Genomic DNA, 15,142 nt, shown 5'->3' with positions numbered 1-15,142 from the left:
GTTTTTTTTTTTTTTTTTTTTTTTTGGTGTTGTGCTTTTGTTTGTTTGTTTGTTTTAAAATGAGACTCTTAAGAAATATACTTTGGAGAAAGAAAGGCTCGTGTTTGTTGTGCAGGCACTGAAATCCTATTACCTTTCTATATGCTGGGCATCTAAGCACAAATATGTAGAAAACCTAGAGGATCCTATGCTGACTTTAGTTTCTCAAAAAGGCTGGGGACAGAGATTCAGCAATCTCAGGACTATCAGATGGGTTGTGAGCCTCACTGGACAGCTCCTGGTAAAGTCTTGAAGCTCTGAGCGTGATCTCTAGTTGGTTTTCTACTTTCTGTTGCTACCTGTCACCTTCCATACTTGATAGTCTGTGGATTTTTCAACTTCACTGTGCTTATGAATTCATTGTTTTAACTTCTGAATATTACAACTTAAGTTCTCCTAAACTGACTTCACTTTAGTTAGAAGTCCAATCCGCATCAAAACCTGAACTCTGATACTTACCCTTGCTATCTCATCACAATTCACTCAGGCTGAATCACCGATCTGATACAGATCATGAACTGCCCTCATTAGAAAACTACTTAAGTCTGCCTCACCAAAGAGTGCACATGTTATCCCTGTCATTTTAAAATTTAAATTTACCCACAAAGAGTTAAAGGCAACCATTGGGCCACACAGACTGTGGGTGATCTGGTTGGGAACAAACCCTAGGAAACTTGGCTCCCAGTCCAGTCTGCCACATGCTCATTGGTTTGATGGCTGTGAATTCACATGGTGCTCGTCCTGCAGAAACATGCAGAGGACAGTCCCATAAGCAGGCTGAACAGTTTGTTTCTCAGAATATCATTCTGACTGATTGTAAATGGTCCATATTTTGTTAAAGAGAAAATGAGCCATAACTTTATGGTGGATCTTTTTATTACAGATTATAGTAGTATTTACATTCTTGTCTCTGCCAGACACAGATTTTGTTCTAGTGCATCTTAGCAAGTCCCTTTTGATTGCTGCTGCTGCTGTTAGGTTCTTCGTGGTCTTCCAATGCACTCTCTAATATTCTGCTGGAGAAGCTCAGCTGTTCTTTGTCTACGGTTTTAACTATATGCTACTAAACCTGAAACAGATGTTATCTTGGCTGCTGTCAGTTTCCGTGAGTGCCAATTCCCATTTTACAAACGGCAGGTAGAAGGCAGGTAATTTTCTGCCTGCCCTGTTTTGGAGAAAGAAAAAACTGAGGGAAGATGGAATGCGAGGAGCATGAACATATAAATTATAGGAATAAAACCGCATGGAGACAGAGAGCACAGCCATGGGGCATCTATTATCCTAACATCATATACTATAGTTTGGCGACTACTGACTTGCCTGGCATCCTCCTGAATAATTTTTGTGGCCACCCAGATTAACTGTGCGAGTTGATCTCTTGATTTAATATCTTCTTGCTTTTTTCAGCTGCTATGTCATTTGCTGCCACAAAAAAAAAATGTATTGCTTGTTACTCAGCCATCTGTGTTTTCAAGAACTCTCGGTCCTGTAGTTCTCCCCTCCCCCCAGTTCTTTCCTTTTCTTTTTGGTATGGGAGCCAGGAGCTAGAGAATAGTAAGAAAGAAAAATTAACCACTCACAGAAAAGGTAGATGCTCAGAGAAAAAGGGGGAGGGGTGTCTTATGGTTTGTGCTTTGTAAGCCGTGGGTGTGACTCAATTTCCTCACCACCCACATAAAAAAGTTGCCACCCAATCACTGTTTTTTTTTCTTTCCCTCTGTCCCAAACCCCTCCCCTTAGATTTTGGCTGAGAGACCCTAGGAGAGCCTGCCCTTTCTGGACTTTGCGAACTGACATATAAAAGCTGTTAGCTGCTTCTGTAGCCAGCAGCATTCAAACCTTGCAGGCTTTTGCTCTCTGAGAGCTTGTAATAAGACACACTCCTTTTACACAAGTTCATGCTACAACTTAACAAAGAACCTTACATTGTTGGAGGAACAGTGTATTCATTTTCGCACTGTGCAGAGGTAAGCTATTTGGCTCAACTAGATTCTATTGCATGCATTATTGTAAAGCAACTCACATTTTTTTTCCTTAGGGTGATTTTGTATGTTCTGTCATTCAGTTTATAGAATGCCTGGGACATATTATCAGCACATTTTTTGTGGCTACCTGTATTTTTCCTTGTCTGTCTCAAGGTCAGCTTGCATTGCTAAAGATTCCTGACTGGAAACAGGCATGCAGTGATATAGCTTTCAGTTCAGGCATTTGGAGCAAAGGGGCAAAAGGTTTCCATTCATTTCAGGATAAGTGGTCACGTGGTTTAGTTTTTTCTTTTTCCCTAGCTTCGGAAAGCTTCTCTTAGGGGCTTTGATTCATAGCACATTCTACATAGTGTAGAAATTACCGGAGTTTTCTTTTCAAGAGACATTTGTTTAGATTTTGGGAGAAAATCAACCCAAGCTATGCTCCCAAGTGATGACATTGTAAATCCATTAAACTATGGCTCTTTTTTTCTTTTTTTCTTTCTTGTTTGTTTGTTTGCTTGCTTGCTTTTCTAAAGACCCTAACTCTATACTTTTTTTCTTTAAAGCAAAACAAACCTGGGGAACTCTTTTCCACCCCTCAAAATGATAGCAGTTTCTGCAGTCAGCCTTGCGATCCTTTTGTCCCTCTTCTGTGAAGCAAGTACCGTCGTCTTACTCAATTCCACTGACTCATCCCCGCCAACCAATAATTTCACTGATATTGAAGCAGCCCTGAGCGCGCCACTACAGTCTGCGGGTATCCCTAAAGCCAGGCGGAAGCGCTACATCTCGCAGAATGACATGATCGCCATTCTTGATTACCATAATCAAGTTCGGGGCAAAGTGTTCCCACCAGCAGCAAACATGGAATATATGGTAAGAGGAATCCTTCTTTCTTGAATTCTGAGTGAGAAATTGAAATTTTTAGGGTAGTAGGATTGAAATGGACTACAGTTACTGTATGTCAAGAGGTACAGGGTACATACTTGATCTTGGGAAAGGTTTCAGCATATCTCCCAAGTGCTAAAGTGTGTTTTTTCATGAGTTAATGTATGCGAGAGAGAGACGGGGAGGGGATGTACATAGACTTTTCTTCTGTGAGTTTCATAATCTTGACAAGCCACATTTTCTATAAGGAAAAAAAATGGGGTATGCTGACTGCCCACATTTGCAAAGTCATCTTTCCAAGCAGGTTTCATGGGGCTCTTTTTCTGTGTTTTCTGAATCTAAAAGTCATATTTATCAGTTCAAACATTTCTTGAGAATCTTGCTTGAAATTGAAGGTTTCATGTGTTTGATTTATTCCTGGCGAGGTGACTCTCCCAGTTCTTGGACAAAGCTCTCACCCACACTAGTCTATTTGTATTCTAAGAGAACACGTTGGCTCTTTTCTTGCTTCCCTGTGATTTAAGACTTAGTCCTTCAGATAAGAGGGAAGCCAGTACACTTACTTGCACACAGTTCCAAGTTGCCATGAACACATTCTTTGCTTGCTCTTAAAAATAGACTATGTTTAAATCATTTCACTTAGAGAGCAAAAATATTAAGCTGGTATTAAAAGGAACGAGTCGGGCTAAGTTTTATTTTTGCTTTTGAAGTCATGCAAAGTTATGATTTAAAGGGTTTCACTTTACGAGATCACAGTGTGGAGTTTGTTTAATGCAATGAAGGCCACCAATAGGTGTCAGCTTCTAGAACCATTTGCTTTTTCTCAATAGGTTGTTTGTACCTGACACAAAAATGTCACAAAAAACATAGACATAGTGAATAAATCTAGGGGAATCATAGTTCATGAAAGTAGTCTAATTTAGAGTCTTAAAATGACCTTTACTAGAATTTGTTAAATTAACAAAGGATATAATCAGTCTTGGGTATGATTAAGATTTTGGATGCTGGAGTCTAAATGTTCAGGTTCTAGTCCTGTCCTTTTAGGTGGCATAAGCGCTTTACTTAGTGTGTTCTGCTCTCATCTTCTCTAAGATAAAAATGCAGTCAGCATCTGCTATAAGGGACTGTTGTAAGGACTGTATGAGTTGAGGGCAGAGAAATAAGATCAGAACTCACAGATACAGAGTTGTTCTTTAAACTTTAATGGGTTTCTTTGAACTTTCTGTGAAAGGGACTCAGTGAGAACTTATTCAAGTTCTAAAAGCAGAAGCAGCTGCCCACACGCAGGAAGGCTGCACTTAGACAGAGGAGCAAATATGTTTCAAAAGCTACTATAGATTGTGAAAGAAGTAAACACTGAGGTCTGTGTGAGCTCAGAAAGGAACAGTACCTAGCCCACAAGGTCAGGGAGTGCTTTCTGACTATGATCATATTGATACAAATCCTTGAATGAAGACCATGACCGCTGAGCCAGGTTTGGTAGTAAGCTCCTCTTGGTTTAGATCATAGCTAAGTCACTCACTATGGACTCACACAAGTTCCTCAGTGGCTCTAAGACCCACTTTGCCTATCTGTCCTTTTCCTTAATGGGAATAACAGTGTACAAAATAAGCAATCGATAGATAATGGGATAATGTAACTCACTACGTTAAGAATATTGAGGTCAAAGAGGTCACCAGGAGTAGCATGGGCAGAACACAGAGCTTGGTAGAATAAAAAAAAAAAACTTCTTATCAAGGATTACATCACTCCCTATGCATTTATTTAATTGTCTCTTCGTGCCAGAGCCCATGCTGTTTCCACTGATGACCTCATTTGATAACCCACATTTGCCATCTGAAGTTGGGATTGTGATCACAGTTTTCCAAGTGAAATCATGTAGACCCAGAAATGTTAATGACTAAACCCAGATGGTGTGACCAAAGAATGATGCTGTCCAGACTGACACTGGGATGGGGTCTCTTCATTCATAAACTACAGTCTACGTCCATTGAAGGATATCTCTGAGAATATCAGAATATGTTATCATAAAAGTTCCAGAAAAGATTATAAATTATTCTTGTTCTGTTTATCATTCTCTCATTGCTTTCTTCTTAGGCATCAGAATCTTTACATCTGATTTATTTTGTGATAACCCAACACAGTGGATAATTGTATAGTATATATTCACAAATCTTCTTTAGCTCAATGAATGCAATGAAAAACCATAGCCAAAACACTATGCTTTATAAAGCAAAACAAGGACCATGTGAAAATCTGTGGGTTGAAGCCTACATACAGTGCTTACATAGCATCTATCTTATGCTGGCACCATTCTAAGCCACTAGCACACATTCTTGAACAAAAACAACAAATCTCCTTGGCCTCTGGATGGTAATAAAATAACAAACCAGATAAACGAATCGGCAAGAGCAGGCTAGAAAGTAATGAGGTCATGAAGATAAAGCTCAATTCCAGGATGAGGTGCTCACTGGGATTGTTGGAGTGTATGGTCTTGGGACAGGTGGAAGAGAATTCCTATTCACAGATGAGGGAAGTCACAGAGGAAAGAGCAGGGCAAAGGACTAGAGACAGAGAACACTGAGAAGTTTAGAAATAGCCTCACTTTCTCACTTTTATGATCCTATGTTTCAATCCATCAATAGAATTGCTTCGGTTGGGTGCCTTGTGCTGAAATTCATTGGCAGGCATATATTAATAGGTAGCTTGGAGGTTAGAGCAGGTACTCCGAATGACTCAGTGTTTAAGCTAGGTGGAAATCTGGATCTCAGTGGGAACTGACAACACTGATTTGAATTGGCATCAGTTGGGAAGTTAGATCAGTTCCTAACCTGTAGCACACACCTCAGAAACTCAAGGTATGTTATTACACTACCTAACAAATATTTGCTCTCTGAGTCACCTGCTGCAGGCTCAAATCATTCTCTCCAGTATCTGCTGCAGAAAAAAAAGAATGGCTTTGGCTCAGTGCTCTCTAACTGTGCTAGACTGTCTTGGAGTTCCTTTATTCTACAATGTGCTGAGCCATTTGTCCAGTTTCTCTTTATCCGAGGTGGCCTTAACTAATCCATCCCCCTTAACCAGTTCATCCTCCACCCTTTTCAAGACTTTTGTATTAGAATACAGTTTTTTCAAGGACATTTTCATGTCCACAGCTATGTGCACCTCATCGTTCCACTGAGGTGCTATGCTCTCTGTCGCCTCCATGTCTGTATTATGTTCATATCACAACCAAGCTTGACAAACAGCCATGTGGGCACTTATTGCTAACTCTCTAACCTTAGGGCTACAGGGTACGAAGTTAATGATTGTTCTCCTTCATTTCTCTATTGAGTTTTGAAACTCTTTGTGTAAAGACAGTGAGCCCCTATTTTTATTACATTTAGACAAAACCCTAATTGTTATATGTTTATAAACAACACCAATCTTGATACCTTTATTCTTTTAGCATTTTCCCATCATGATATTTCACCACACACTTGAAATAAAACAAATATTTTTAAATCCTTTAAACCTCTTAAAATCAGATTCTTTAAGTAATTGTCTTAGACTGTGTACAATAAAATGATACAAAAGAAATTTGAGCATCAAGGTTTACTTTCACAAAATGGTTATAAACCATGTTTATATAGTGCCTGTGACTTTAACAAAACACACCTTGTGTGTAATACTTAGTTTTCTAAAACAGAGTCTTTTTACATAAGCAGCAATGCAGATAGAACGTAAGTTGTGCACGTGAAACCTTTGCACTCTTAGCTCCCTTTCTTCATTTAGCTGCTTGACTAATTTCCAGGGAGCTTTGGACACCAGCTGCTTTTCATTCTTCATAAGGGCAGCTTAAACCATGACTCTAAACCACAAGCCACATTAGTTTCTTAGAATAAAAATTATCCCCCAAAGAATGAATTTGCAAAACTTATACAGAGTTCAGTTTGCAGGATGTTCTGATTCAGAGCAATTGAGTACATTAATTTAGAAAAACAACCAAAACCTCTCTATGAAAGGAAGGGATCCAAAGATAAAAATCTTTGTCTTTAAAGTATAAGCAGCACAGTAAAAACAAAGCAAATAGGGAGTAAAACCACCAAGCATAATGCTCTGCTGTAGGAGATTGCTGTAATAAACATGAAACAAACACGGCGTAAGAGTTGGGGGTGGAACTGAAAACCTCCAGCTGGAAAATGGTGAAGACCTCTGTGGAAGAGGAGAACATGACACAGATGCTCTGCAAGAGGTGTGATGGCTGTGGCAGAAAGCAAAGCCAGGGGTGATCCAAGCCATGAGCAGGTAGCAGCCAGCCAGGATGCCTAGGAGGTGCAACAAAGGCCTGGTGCAAAAGGATCAGTAAGAGTGCTCCATTTGAGATCAAGGGCAGAAAGACATCTTAGAAAGAAGGCTTCTAGCCGGGCGGTGGTGGCGCATGCCTTTAATCCCAGCACTCGGGAGGCAGAGGCAGGCGGATCTCTGGGAGTTCGAGGCCAGCCTGGTCTACAAGAGCTAGTTCCGGGACAGGCACCAAAGCTACAGAGAAACCCTGTTTCGAAAAACCAAAAAGAAAAAAAGAAAAAAAAAAGAAGAAAAGAAAGAAGGCTTCTTCCATATGAGAAAGTCAGAGCATACTTAGGAGGTGGTGACTGCTGAGGACCAGTACTTGGTTTTTAGGTAAGGGTAAAGAACAGCGTGGTTCCTCTATACACAGAGATAAACAGAAGGATGTAATTGAACTGCAGCACACATGGTAGGGATATTCAGAGAAACACAGGTTATGGACAACATGATAGCTATGCTAGAAATGGGCTGGGAAAGAAAACAGCAATGATATCTCAGGAAGCTCAAATCACTTCTGTTATCATATGACTTATGTTTGCTGCCGGCAAATCTGAGTTGCTGAGCTAAATACAAAAGGTTTCTTGTGTTCTTCTCAGGAAAGGAAACATATCTATTACCAAATAGTAGGTAGTAAAGGAACAGCATGATTCAGTGAATGAATGAGGCAATTAATCCAACCTCGGTAAAAGCCAACACATTGTTGGCCTAGAATGATAATCTGTGACTTGGGAATAAAGAAAAATGCTAATTTAATTTATCTAGGCTTTATGCGGAAGAGAATGTGGATAATTCAAACCACTGTTGTTTCCTTTCTTCTGAGGTTGACTAAAAATTATGATGTCAGATCTGAGGCAGGAAAATTGCTGAGTTCAAGGTTAACTAGGGCTAGGCAGGGAGTACTAGCCTAGGCTAAAATATACAATATGATCCTTTCTCCAAAGCAGTCTTGATGTTTATCCCTGCCCTTTTTTGTTAATGAAGCAATGCTTCATGGGCCAGGCAGCACATCTTCTTGTTGGAAAGTATAACGTAATTGATTTTATTGGGAAAACATGAACTTTGCTGTGTCTCATCTAATGCTTTTCAATGAGTGCTCTTATGGCTTCTAGAAGGCCTGGAAGAACCACTGCCAGGAAGCAGTGGGCTAAGCATGTTGATGGACAGGACAGCACTTGTTAGCACATACAGGGCTCAGTATTTTTGCTCTCCTGGATAGGGACTAGGGTGTCTGGTCTTCTAGCAGAGACCAGACACATTTTGTAGGTGCTTTCTTCCCAGACACAGTCTGTTGCAGGTTCCTTGAACACCAAAGAAGGTGGTCCTACCTTGGAGTTTATGTCCTTTTATTTCTTTTTTCCACATCTGAAGGCAAAATCATTTTCTCCTTAGAGATTGTAAAAAGTGGACATGTTAAAATATTAAAATTGCATGATTCTGAACCATGTCATTAGTGGGCAGAAAGAGGACCTGTGAGTACCAAATGGGCAACCTAACGGGTGGCTGTGATTCCCAGCACTCAGTGCTGCAATCTCAGTGCAAGTGGTGTTTCTCCACAAACTAGAAAGTAAGAGTAAGTTTGTGTGTTTCTTCTGAGTGCTTTATAGGATGTAGTGTCCCATCTTGTCCCACAATCCACAGTTAAGAAATGTGTGGCTTTCCTGGTTAGAGTATATGACTATGGGGGTGGCAGGAACAGTCTCTCCTTCCACTTTAGGCAGTCTCCTGGAGTGGGGAGCAATGAGACACAGACAGAAGCAGTATGTCTATCAAGGAAGTGGTCAAGGCAGTGTGCAACATGTCAAAGCAGGGGAACTACTGACCACTTTCAGAGTACAGGAGATCTATCCCATGCATGGACTGAGGTGGCAGAGTAGTGCCAGCTTCCAAAAGTGATGTGGCTAAATATTAGACTAATATGTATTATACCAAAAATAAATAAATAAAAAATAAGGAGAGGGGGACCTTGTGGTCACTAGAGTGTTATATATGATAGAGGGTGGTATAATTATATGGCTCAGATTTAATGTTTAAAAGAATTTAGTATTACAATATTGAAATCGGAAACACTAAAAAACTTGATTGACTTTGTTATAAGAGCAAGGGCTTTAAATTTTCTATGACCAATGAATCTATTCCTTCTGCCACCTGAGGTTCGCTCTTCCATCTTTTGTATTCTGTTAGTGATACTTACAACCACAAGGATGACCCCAGCTAAGACCCTGAGCAATTGTGGAGAGGGTGCCTGAACTGGCCTTGCCCTGTAGTCAAATTGATGACTTGATGACTATCTTAAATGCCATCATAGACCCTTCATCCAGCAACCGATGGAAGCAGATGCAGAAATCCATAGCAGAACACTGGGATGTGCTCCTAAAGTCTAGTTGAAAAGAGAGAGGAGTGATAATATGGGCAAAGGGGTCAAGACCATGATGGGAATACCCAGTGAAACAGCTGACCTGAGCTAATGGGAGCTCACCAATTCTGATGGGGCAGCAGGAGAACCAACATAGGACCCAACAAAGCCATCTGAATGGGGGTGACATCTGTATGTCTGCGTCAGACTGTGCGACCATGGGCAGGGAGACCAGAATTTGTCCCTACTGCTTGTATTGGCTTTTGGGAACCCATTCTCTTTGGAGGGCCTTGGTCCTGCCTCAAAGCAATGTGTTAGCCTTACCATAGGAAGCCTTACCCTCCCTTAGGAGTGGATGGGGGTGGGGGAGGAGGTGAAAGGAGTGGGAAGAGGGGAGGGAATGGGTTAAAAAAATAAGATCAGGGGAAGTATTAAAGGTTTTATCTGGGAAATTGCATGATTGTATTTGAATTTTAGAAAGGTCGTTCTGGCCGTGGGGTAAAGAAGGAATGGAAAAAGGCAGTGGTGGAACAGGACGCCCAGTCAGAGTCTGTCATGACAGGGTTGGTGAGAGATAATTGAAACCTGAAGTATGTTTGAGGCAACAGGGTAAGCTGGGGCTGTGAAATATTTGGAAATCAGGTCATAAAGGGTGATTCATATGAAGTTGCAGAGAGATATTTACAGGATGGAGCAGTCAAGACCCGTCTCTGTCTTTGAGGGGGACAACTGTGTTACTCTGAGTCAGAGAACACAAGAGACAACACATTTTAGGGTGCCAAGGAGTGACAGGGGATTGTCATATGGTGAGCATGGCTATGAAAGTTGAAAAGCAGATAAGATGTGAGAAGATTCATAGGCGCATTCTTCCACCAAGAAAATGTGGGATGGGGATGCAGTTTGAGTGGAGGAACAGAGCATTCTCTGTGAGGCAGGTAGGGGAGTGTCATGGAAACTGGACTGGAGTCTGTCTACAGGAATTTACTTAAGAATGTTTACAAGAAAATGCCACCCTAATCCAAATCTGTTTTAAGAACCTAGTTGGTGCCAAGCTACTTCAGCTCACTTGGGACAAGAATTTTTTGGGAAAACAATCAAAGGGCTTCTAAAAATAATATAGAAAACTACTAGGCAGACTATCTGGTATTGCGAGCTTAGTATATCTGAAAACTGTACCACAAGAACCCAAGGACATGCAGTGATTATAAACTTGAGGGATTTGATTGTCTCTGGGAACTTTTGAAGGATTATATTGGAGGAGGGACATGGGAAGATAAAAACGGATGTCTTAAGCCATTTAAGAAAAAGCTTGGCACAAATGCATCCTAAACAATGGCTTAGGAGATGGCATGTCAGTGCTCCTGTGCTGTTATCCATAGTGCTCAAAGCAGATGACAAACATTTAGACAAAACTAGGTGGGATATTCAATATGTTGATTTTGGAATTAACTTTTCAGGAAATTTTTTAAATTCACAGCAATCAATCCAAACAAAGATTTTATTTAAGGATGTTATTTTTTAATGTTATTCTATAAAGATGTTTACAATATTATTTAATATTTTCCTACTATTTCATGTTTCATGATTTAGTAAAACATGAACACTTCCCAAATCTGTCTCTTTGTATTCTTTGGAAACCATTTTTTAGTGGGCAGCAGTAGCCAGACAGGTTACTCTGAGGCAGTGCATGATCTGGGATTTGCATGTGTACATCAGGGTAGCCTCACAACAAATTTTTAATATATTGTGACATTTAATCAATGGAAGAAATGGACCATTCATAAATCCCTGTGGCAGTCTAAACTTCACTGTCATATGACAAGTGGTGTATAACACCCCACCGCCTCACCCTGAAGAGTAGGGTCATTGCTAAATGATCAACAATAACTTCAAACTTTACAGTAAAAAGCAGGTGTTGAACAATGCTTCAAGGAGGGAAAATGTTCTTACAACTTCCAAAATAGTCTGTAATGTTATCTGCCCAATGTTACTGTTCTTATGAGCAAGTGCCTTCTTTCTACACAGTTACATTGCTAATTTTTCAGTGGCTTCAGGCCTTTTCTTTTTTTTTTCCCCATTGGACTGCTGGTTAGTAGAGATTAATGGTTGATAAATTCATGAAAGACGTTCACAAACTAATTCCCATTTCAGGTGTCTCCCCAACCCCTTGGCCTTACTACAGTTTCTAAATTCCCAACAATAGTAACTCATATTATTTGGTGAACTCTAGTCCTAGATATGATAAATATCCTTTAGTCTCTGTATCAAACTTATTCTCATCACACACTTGAGAGATAAGGACAAATTTCTTCATTTAGAGATGGAAATTCAGAGTTCAGAGAGCATAAATCTCTTCTTTTAACAATTGATCCAAATGCTCTATGAGACAGCACACATGCTTCAAACAGCAATGCACTACAGCACACGCCAGTGAGGTGCAGTATAGTACATGCTACTTTTTGTCTATTTATCTTTCCTGCTCTTGGCCTCATTGGATAGCAAATTTCCCTACATGTACTTCCCCTGAGAATATCAGAGAGTATAATAAATAATTTAAAACATGAAATAAAATCATTCTTGTACTCTCTATACTTGGAAAATAATATAGGTGAATTGCTTTATGATAATGCTACCAATCTTTGGATGATTGACAGATTTCATATACACATTTAAATTTAGGCTTGATGAAAAGGGGTTGCCATGATTTTTAGTTTCTTATCCTTATAATTTTGGGATTTTGGAATGATATTTTTCTGAAATGCTACATCTGAAGTCATGCTTTAAAATGCCATCCTGGTGAATAAAGTTAATACATTAAAGTTGGTACTACATGTATGCACATCCAATGTCTCTAAATTAGGAATTTGTCTCAAAAGGTCTAAGTAGAGCTACATATTCCTTCTCCAAAATCCAAAGAATATTCTAGAAGCATTACTTTGCAGAAAACTCTAAGAGGTGCTTTAAGAACAATAAAAGCTCATAGTTCAGGACTTGAGACTCAGTTGAGGTTATAGTATGTGGATCAAATCTCCACACCTTTGTCAAGAGACAAGGAAGGGACGAATAGATTAAAACAAAGAGTTTTTTTCCAGGGATAATTTCTATATTAACATACAGTTCACTCCAATGCTCATTTAATTCCTGATTTTTGAAAATACATGGATACTATCAGCAGGAAATGTCTGTAACACAGAATGACCCTTACTTGGAAATGTGTTTCATGTACTAAAAGGAGCAATCTTTTACCATTCACATTTTAGAAACAGGACTTCTTTATATGATATAATATAATCTGAAATTTTTCTTGCTTGAAGTTTGAGTTAAAGACTGTTGACAATCATTCTTTATTTGCCACCACCCATGGACATGAAGAGAAAAGGAAACAATTCAAATTCACATAATAGGAATAATAAAAGCGTATCATAAATGCTGGCAACATCCAAGCTCCCAGCCCCTAAACAAGTGTATCTTGCTGTTGATCAAGTCATCTCCACAAATCCTCTTGTGGTAGTGCACACTTGTAATTCCAGCTCACAGGAGATGTTGGTAGGATGGTACTAAGCTCCATAATGAGATCTTGCTCAAGAAATAAAGCAGTATCCACAAGACATTTCCCATTGTCTTCATCTTTCCCTAGAGAGTTCTATATACATTTTGAGGTCTTGGTGTTTTTGAGGCTACAGGAGGCCACATGCTGGCTCAATTTATTTCTTTTACCTGCCTCATTCTGATCTTTTAAGGTATCATCCTTGAAATATTGTTTAATTCATCTAATGACTAATTTGAATCTGCCCTTTGAGCATCTTTACCTCTGATCCCACCTGTGTCTTCCCCTGCTGATCCAAGGCTCATTGCTAGCCTTCTAGATAGTTTAACAATGACTCTTATATGTTCATCTCAGTTTCCTTCAATGGCAGTTCACAAACATTCCTTTCTAATAAAAGCAAGTTCACCAATTTTAAAACAGAAATGAGTTTGTTAATGCCCATAAACTCTGTTGATGCCTTTGACTGCCCTCCAGAGGAATAATTTTATCATCACTTAATTTGTCTATGGCTTCTGCAAGTCAGCACCCTCTCCCCAATCTAACACAAAGGATCAGATCACCCTGGTCATTAAAAAAATAAAACATTTTCTGTGGAAAATGGTAAAATGACAAAAAAACAATCCAAATATGTAAGAGATGCCCATATTAATATCCAAAAATAAATGACTTAGAATATTCCATGCTGTATACCATTTTGTTTCTATGATAGTGTTCTTATCCATATCCTAATCATAAATCTATCTCTAAAATTTCAATGGGATATTGTTATTTCTAGTATGTTGTCTTTGAAAACAATTGCACTATACACAATAGTTTTTCCAAGGTTGGTTATGGTGTTCTAAATTATTATTCTTATTTCTTCCTTAATTTTAGCTTCAATTTATTGTTTTTAGGAAGGGATTTCTTTTCATGAATGTAGAATATTTTTGAAAACACATATTTATTTAATGTCCACCTCTTGAAAATTAAATGGTTAAACTCTATTTTTAGATTTAATAATTTATTTTTTGTTTCATTGTTTTGCCTGATTTGATAACCCTTTCCACATATTTAAGGTATTTTGTCCTTTTGCACACTTCCATACTTCATAGTTTGGAATTAAAAACAAATATCTCCAAACAAGTCTACAGTTATATAGAGTTACATTCCAACAATCATGGTTTCTTATTAGCCAGTAGTAGTGGCTGGACACAAATACACAGTCACAGGTGCCATCGTGTCCCACGTTTGTTTATTAGCACAGTGAATACTTCCCAACAGGTCACATGGTAAGACAGCCTTTTATTTGTATTGTATTAATATCATCAATTCTTCTGACTTATATAAGACAGGAAATTTCTCCCAACTCTCTCCCATGAAGCACCATTTCTTGTCTCAATTTTATATCTCTGGGTCAGGTTCAAAGGATCTCCCAACTTGAAGAGGATCCTGCATTCTTTTCATTTTCCTCTTATCTCTCAGTTGACATCAGTTTGAATTCTGTTTTCTTTCTTAGGCTAAGTGTTTCAGTTGCATGTGATTTACACTCAAGATACTTGTTTAGCTCAAGCTACTCTTAATTTATTAATAAACAGAATAACCCATCTTAAATATTTAATTCAAAGCTTATCTACCCTATTTATGATCAACTCAACGCTAACTTGTTAGCTCCAAGTTCAGAGGATGAAAATAACCTAGGAGATTGATGGTTTGGAGGCATGGAGACTAACCTTATCTCATTTCCCAGAATCCACATAAAAAGGTCAGGTACATTTACACGGGCTTGAAATTTCAGAGCTTTGAAGGTGGGCACATGAGAATCTCTGGGACTTGATAGCCATTCACTCTTGCCAAATGGACCAGCTCCAGGCCCAGAGAATCCTTGTGTACACAAAGAAACAAATCAAAAGGTAGAGAGTGACTAAGGAAGACAATGGGTGTCAACCTCTGTCCTCTACATGTCTACATAAACATGAAAATACATGTACAACACATATACCAGCACTGTACTACACACACACACACACACACACACACACA

General features: G+C 39.1%; 1 protein-coding gene across 1 annotated transcript in view; it reads left to right on the top strand.

The window, feature by feature from the left end:
- The first annotated feature begins 1,835 nt into the window (after positions 1-1,835).
- Pi15 (peptidase inhibitor 15) overlaps positions 1,836-15,142 on the top strand; it is a 20,661-nt gene continuing 7,354 nt past the window's right edge. Inside the window, exons 1-2 of the mRNA XM_050165053.1 lie at positions 1,836-2,006; positions 2,573-2,882. Of these exons, the coding sequence (XP_050021010.1) occupies positions 2,610-2,882 (273 nt within the window). The 5' untranslated portion in view covers positions 1,836-2,006; positions 2,573-2,609. The remainder of the gene's footprint in view (positions 2,007-2,572; positions 2,883-15,142) is intronic.

The sequence above is a fragment of the Alexandromys fortis genome, unplaced genomic scaffold (genome assembly GCF_014885135.2).
Source record: "Alexandromys fortis isolate MF-2015 unplaced genomic scaffold, M_Fortis_MF-2015_v1.1 scaffold_135, whole genome shotgun sequence".
In the NCBI taxonomy this organism is placed as follows: domain Eukaryota; kingdom Metazoa; phylum Chordata; class Mammalia; order Rodentia; family Cricetidae; genus Alexandromys; species Alexandromys fortis.
Note: the sequence above shows the minus strand (reverse complement) of the source record. Positions and strands in the feature narration are given on the sequence as shown.